Source organism: Schistocerca cancellata, chromosome 3 (assembly GCF_023864275.1).
Source record: "Schistocerca cancellata isolate TAMUIC-IGC-003103 chromosome 3, iqSchCanc2.1, whole genome shotgun sequence".
Taxonomy (NCBI): domain Eukaryota; kingdom Metazoa; phylum Arthropoda; class Insecta; order Orthoptera; family Acrididae; genus Schistocerca; species Schistocerca cancellata.
In genome coordinates this window covers 232,316,780-232,324,319 of record NC_064628.1, presented here as the reverse complement: position 1 = coordinate 232,324,319, position 7,540 = coordinate 232,316,780, and the positions used below count along the sequence as shown (strand labels likewise).

General features: G+C 43.9%; 1 protein-coding gene across 3 annotated transcripts in view; it reads left to right on the top strand.

Annotated features, from left to right (window-relative positions):
- The first annotated feature begins 2,831 nt into the window (after positions 1 to 2,831).
- LOC126174868 (ras-related protein Rab-28-like) overlaps positions 2,832 to 7,540 on the top strand; it is a 52,318-nt gene continuing 47,609 nt past the window's right edge. Inside the window, exon 1 of one of the 3 annotated variants that reach the window (XM_049921274.1) lies at positions 2,832 to 2,941. In XM_049921274.1, the coding sequence (XP_049777231.1) occupies positions 2,843 to 2,941 (99 nt within the window). In that variant the 5' untranslated portion in view covers positions 2,832 to 2,842. Of the gene's footprint in view, positions 2,942 to 4,093; positions 4,143 to 4,412; positions 4,665 to 7,540 lie in introns of those variants that run through there. The other 2 variants (XM_049921276.1, XM_049921275.1) reach the window with 2 other exon arrangements.

Genomic DNA, 7,540 nt, shown 5'->3' with positions numbered 1-7,540 from the left:
TCGGTGTACAGAAAGCCCACTCATACAGACCTGTATCTACAAGCTACTAGTTGCCACCATCCAGCACAAACAATGGGCGTTCTCAAAACGTTTGTCCACCGTGCCCATACTATCTCTGACGCTGACAGTCTTCAAGCGGAACTGGAACACCTGCAAAAAGTATTTTTGAAGAATGGCTTTTCACCTAGGCAAGTGAACAGAGTGATGAAGACCTACAAACGACGGAACAAGGAAGAGGAAGAGGCCTTCAGGTCGACTGTTTATCTACCATTTATTGGGAATATTTCTTCACAGATAGGCAGAATATTGAGAAAGTATCAAGTGAGAGTCATCTTTCGCCCTCCTTCCAAAATTTCATCACTGGTGGGATCCGTTAAAGACGACCTGGGCCTGCGTAAACCAGGTGTTTACAAAATTCCGTGTGAATGCGGCAAATCATATATAGGGCAAACAACACGAACTGTACAGGAACGCATTGTGGAACACCAACGGCATACTCGCCTTCTCCAACCCACCAAGTCCGCAATCGCCGAACATTGTATTTCCACAGACCATTCCATGAATTACAACGACACAAAAATTTTGGCCCATACATCAAACTTTTGGAGCTCGATTATCAATGAATCTGTGGAAATAAGATTGTCTGACAATGAGACTCTCATCAATCGAGATAGCGGTTATCAGCTGAACTCTGCTTGGAATCCTGTTATAGAGAAACTTCGTAGTCGACGTAGTTATCTGCATAAAGATGGAAATCGACCTGACGCCGGTACGCCAGGCTTTCGCAGTGGAGGGCGCGAGGCGCAGCGCACGGAGCCGTTATGAACGCGCACGCCGAGCAGCGCATGCGCAATGTCACCTCAGAAGGCTTTAAATAGCGGAGCTCAGCGCGTACTCCACGAATGCCATACTCAAGCACCAACACTTCCCCGCCTTTTGGAAGACGGCCAAGGTCCTGATGTTCAGGAAGCCGGGGAAAGACCACTCCCTCCCACAAAATTACCGACCCATCAGTCTGCTGAGCGCGCTCAGCAAGATCGTTGAGAAGGTAATATTAAAACGACTCACCAGGCACTGCATCACAAACGACGCCCTGAGGCCGGAGCAATTCGGTTTCAGGAATCACCACTCAACAACACAACTCCTCCGCGTAGTTGAATACATAACACACGGATACAACACAAACAAGGCAACTGGGGCGGTGTTCCTGGACATCGAAAAGGCTTTCGATCGTCTATGGCACAACGGCCTAATACGCAAACTTAGCGACGCAGGGTTCCCCGACGGGCTCGTACGTCTCATACACTCATACCTCACGGACAGGAGTTTCAACACCGACGTGCAGGGCAAACAATCGACACGACATGGTATACAGGCAGGAGTCCCCCAAGGAAGTCTCCTGGGGCCCCTACTGTTTAACCTCTACATTAACGACCTCCCAGCTACACATAACACGACGGTAGCAATCTACGCGGATGACACTGCCATCCTTGCGCAAGATTGGAAGCCTTCTAACATTAACTCACGACTACAGACTGCACTCAGAACGGCGGAGCCTTGGCTGGTGAAATGGCGTGTTAGAGTAAACGTCGACAAGTGCGAGGCCGTTCTGTTCACTAGACGACCGAAGCAACTGTGCAAACATCAGCACTGCAACCCAATAACACTACACACACGCCCAATACGTTTCCACGAGAAGGTCAAATACCTCGGTGTCTGGCTGGACAGGAAACTACTCTGGGGGGACCACATTCAACACGTGACCAACAAAGCTAACGCGAGGCTCAAACAACTCTACCCTATGCTTAACAGGCGTAGCACACTGAACAGGAGGGTGTCTAGGTCCATGTACATGACACTTATTAGACCCCTGATGACGTACGCAGCCCCTGTCTGGGGATACGCTGCGCCCACTCGCCTGCGCCGTCTGCAGCTCATACAGAACAAAGTACTCAAAATCATAAGCAACGCTCCGCGCTACACACGCATCGCGGACCTTCACCGGGAATACCGGCTAGATACTATCTTGCAGGTATTCCAAAAACTCTCCACTCGACTGTACAATAACACGAGACACTCGCGCAACCCGTTTATCCTTTCTCTGGGTAACTACGACCACAACCATAGATGGAAGCATAACAGACCAAAGACATTACTGGTTAGGAACTAAACATCTATGGTCCATAGAACGCAAACACGACAGTACTGGCGAGCCCCTGCAACACAGTTACTACTGGAAACCCAGATGTGCGACCAGCCGCAAAACAGGCAACCGCAGGGAAGCCGTACTGTACACAGCACGCAAACCAGCCACACACACCCCCTACACCGTCCGTGAGCCGATCTATGACCGATCGCCCACTAACCTACAACGACCTTGAACTGTTGCAGGCACGCAGCAACCGCTGCAAGCGCCGCAACAAGCTCCAGCAACGACAAAGGTAACGATGCACGATACCTCGAACTAACATAACCGCACCTTGCATGCTCTGTCGCAGCTAGCAAGCCGCTACTGCCCTTACTACCCGTCCTACTGTCGCAGAGGTTTTTTTCCCTTGGCTCTTGCCTTGGCACTTTTTTTCCTCTGCCCTTACAACCGCTACCCTTCAATCGTTTTCGACCACTTCTATCTCCTGATGGACCATGTTAATGAGTAATCTTACCCAGACGCATGGATAACATCACAGCCCGCATCCTGTGACGCCTGATTCAAAAAACTAACATGTTTACGGAGGTGACAGTAGAACTTTTGGTTTGGTCACCACGTTGGTGTGGGCGTGGAGGGGCCCCATCCTTTGTAGGGCGTACTCGCCAGTACTACTACAGTGGCATTCACGTGAAGATGGCCAGAAGACTCTGCGCGGAAATATCGTGGCAGGAAGTTACTGATATCCGGCAGTTCTCCCGTGTTTTTATGGAACAAACACAGAACAACATGATCGTATGTCTACTTTGATCATCTGCTTGATTTTACTTTTGAATTTAATTTTGAGGTTTACGAAGTATATGAGCCTATACCATGCTTTGTCATATACCAATAGTTAGTTGGTTAGTCATTTTCGTGTTCCAAGTATCATTTGCGCGATAAATGGTGATGATGTAGAACTTGTTGTTATATACTGACATTTTTTTAGATATGACTAAATGCTAATCATTTATTAGTATTTTCGTTTTTTCTAGTTAAAGACAGACATATGTTAGCCAGGAATTCGTACCCATAACCATTTACACATTACAGTACTAGATAAGCTTTTGTGGACAGGAGGAGTTGTCAAAGAGAAACGTTTTCAGTTTAGTGTCCGGCCCCGGTAGCTGAGTGGTCAGCGTGACAGAATGTCAATCCTAAGGTCCCGGGTTCGATTCCCGGCTGGGTCGAAGATTTTCTCCGCTCAGGGACTAGGTGTTGTGTTGTCCTAATCATCATCGTTTCATCCCCATCGACGCGCAAGTCGCCGAAGTGGCGTGAACTCGAAAGACCTGCACCAGGCGACCGGTCTACCCGCCGGGAGGCCCTAGCCACACGACATTTCATTTCAGTTTAGTTTCAAATATTGCTTTGCTGTCTGTCAGGCATTTTAAATCAATGGGCAAATGAGCAAAAGTTTTGGTTGCAGGCTTGTGAGCCTCTGTTTGTGCTACAGACAACCTTAATGTGGCATAATGAACGTCATTTTTTCTTGTGGTATTGTAATTATGTACATCATTGTTCCTGTTGAAGAGCAGTGGATTATTTACAACGAGGGAAAAACTGTACTATGAAATGGGGAGACTGCTACTCCACGTCGAACAGCAGACAGGCACGACGATAAGTGTGTTCACATAAATTTTAATTGGAAGCCTTCTTCAGAAAGGAGGCAAGGTACATATACACATTCATACAGTCATACTCACAAGACCGCTCTCTTCGGCTGTTCCTAGCCAGAATCTTTTGTAAAGCAGGAGGAAATGTGAACAATGCATAATTATCGGCGGGAGGAATTTAGGTTATGAGATGCTGTACCAACAATCAGTGCAGTTACGTAGGCTTGTATCGTGCAAGGACGAGACCATTGCCACAACAGGGGTCGGTTGTTGGAGCGTTCGCAATGTGAAAGGCAATGAATAAACACAGGAAAGGAGAGAAAGATCAGACACTGTATAAGGTATGGCAAATATAAAGTCAAATGATACAAATAAAACCACTACAATAAAAGTATAAAGTGGAACTATAATTCATGCATGCAAAAGACAATATTGCTCCTTAAACAAGCAAGCTGGCATTTTTGTGAAGCAACTACTTCACACGGTCAACGCACCCAACCGAGCACAGACACGTCAGAGTGGAGTCACGGGGAAGTATTGCCGCAGTGAACCTAATGTTTTGGGATGCTTAAGATGGCGTACGTCGGCTGCACGTTTGTGACGTATGACAAGTCTCTTCTTTGCTACCTTCATGGAAATACCAGAGATAAGGCCGATTAATGTTTACGTTGATACTGTGATGAAGGGTATTCTGACTCTTCGTCCTGTTGTTAGACACGTAGTCATATTAGTAACAGACAGGTAACAAGCGAATTTACGCAGGCTAGCTTTGAAACTGGGCAGAAAGTATGTCTGATTCTGAAGATGATCTAACTGAGAAACAATTACGAATTATAGTACTAGGGGAACCAGCTACAGGGAAGGTGAGAGCTTTCAGGTCGTACATAGACACGTAATTGTCGTTTGAGGACGGAAAGGTCACTTGCAAGCTACTCGATGATAACGGAATTCGTTTTGTAATTTTGTGATATTAACGCCAGCTGTTGGAAACTGTACTTTGTGTTGACAAAGTTCCGTGAACTGATCACAGATTTTGGATTTAATGTCAAAACAAGCGTGCAATCATGTTACAGGGAAAGTTTCTGTTGGCATGGGATATGAGTAATAAAAAGAGATTCGTTGGTAATTCAGTTTTACTATTCAATCCATTTGGTTGTTGCCGTTATTGTGGCAGTGGAAACCATGCCGTTAGATGAGAGGGAGGTGATAAACTTTAGTAATTATATACGCTGGTGATAGCCAGTCCGACAGCCTGGTATTAACAGTCACATTGAAAATTAGTGCAAACAACCACTTGAAAAAATTTGTATTGCACAAGCACTGTAATTTGTACGTACTTTGATGACTCTGAACTGTACTGAAATACTTGTAATTACTATTATTTTTCGTTTGGAATGTATTTATAATAGCTTTAATAAATCACTGAAACAAAAAACCTGCACATTAATGTTTTACCTTAAGGCATAAAATGAAATTTTCAGCTTTTGACCGTTACAGGTTGAATTCTACTCTGCATTAGCTTTGTTTATAATTATTTTTATATAAACACGATTCTTAAACGCTTATTGTTTTTGTTTAAAAGACACACACTTTTTTTCTGTCAGGGCTTGCCACAAACATTTGTGTTGAGTCTCAAAATTTGATGCACCCAAAGTTTGGCTGTAGCACTCACTTCTTTTGCAGACTTGTACTAATTACAGTTACATAAAGTTCCAAATCCTAGTGTAAAGCAGAATTTTTTCATTAAAAAAATAAGTATGTATGTTAGTAGAGGTGCAGTATTGACAATTTCGCAGCTGGAATTCTTTGAGTCGGTGGAATATATTTGTTATTCTTTGATAATATATTGGAAATTAATAATATTGTCCTCTTTGAAAGAGCCAGGTGCCAACTGAAATGTGCCCTGCTTTCATGACAACTGACTGGACACAATGTGCAATTGTCTTGTTGGTTTCATTTGCTTAGATAATAACAGGTTCCCTGCATTTATTTCAAAAATGCAATTATGTAGGTAGTACTGAGTTTGAAACTTCCTGGCAGATTAAAACTGTGTGCCGGACCGAGACTCAAACTCGGGACCTTTGCCTTTCGCGGGCAAGTGCTCTACCAACTGAGCTACCCAAGCACGACTCACGCCCTGTCCTCACCGCTTTAATTCCGCCAGTACCTTGTCTCCTACCTTCCAAACTTCACAGAAGCTCTCCTGCGAACCTTGCAGAACTAGCACTCCTGGAACAAAGGATATTGCGGAGACATGGCTTAGCCACAGTCTGGGGGGGATGTTTCTAGAAAGAAATTTTCACTCTAGAGCGGAGTGTGCGCTGATATGAAACTTCCTGGCAGATTAAAACTGTGTGCCGGACCGAGACTCGAACTCGAGACCTTTGCCTTTCGCAGGCAAGTGCTCTACCAACTGAGCTACCCAAGCACGCCTCATCTCCTACCTTCCAAACTTCACTGTGAGGATGGGGCGGAGTCGTGCTTGGGTATCTCAGTTGGTAGAGGACTTGCCCACGAAAGGCAAAGGTCCCGAGTTCGAGTCTCAGTCTGGCACAGTTTTAATCTGCCAGGAAGTTTTATATCAGCACACACTCTGCTGTAGAGTGAAAATTTCATTCTAGAACTGAGTTTGTTCACTGTGAAGCATTAAGCTGCAGTTGTGATTGGTGCTTGAGGCGAATATCAGTGATAACTCAGTGAGTGCTGAATTGGACTGGAAGGTAATTAAGGTACTGTGAATATGATTACACCAGCTTTGTAGTTTATGAAAGACTGTAACATAACAATTATTGAACAGAAACCATTGAAATACTTTCAACAATACAATTTTAGCTCTTTCAGTTGTGTGCAATTATCGTTAATAACACAGAACAATATTAACCGTAGTAATAGGGAGTAGAAACTATGTAAAGAAAAGAGTTATTTCTGTAGAAATTATCCACATTCATATCAAAAGCAAACTTGCTGCTTATTTACACTTACATAATATAGTTTGCTACAGATACAATAATATGCTCAGGAAGCAAACTGTGAATAATAAAGAAATTTTACAGGATTTGATGATTCTAGACTCATTTTGAATTAAGTGAATGAAGACTAGTTAGATACTTAGCGAAACAGATGCAAAAGTATAAAGAAATGATTATCAGATGGAGACAGAAATATGGACTATGAGAATTCAATCAGTAAGGAAGTTCAAAACCCACTAGTATGAGTCCTTCTATAGAGGTGAACTCTGCATATCACAATCCAGCGTAGAGAGAGAGAGTAGTAGAGGAGTAATATTGAAATAATGTTGGTCTTATTTAGCTTTTAGTACCCCACAAGGACCTCTTTTGAGTTGTGGAGAAGACTGAAATGTTGGCTAAAGTGCAGTTACAGTGCACCTGGATCTTCTGTTGAATGAATGCTGAAGTTGGCAACTGTGTCATGACTGATGGGAGGTGACATGTGAGTTGGATGTCAGTAACCAGTGAGGTGACAAAACTGCCGTTTTCTTTTGGTAGAACATGTGAATTAATGAAGTTTGTTTTTGAGATTGAGAGTGAGAAGGAAATTAGATGTGCTGACACTGATCTGCTGCAAAAATGAGGTTAGGCTGGAATGTGACAGTTTGGTTGTGACTTGGTGAAGCCAACAGATGTGAATTTAAGAAAACTACGACATGCTGACAGACTGTGAAGCCCAAGGCTTAGGTCACATTGGAATGTGTCAAATTCATTGAGAGTTGGCGAAGTCA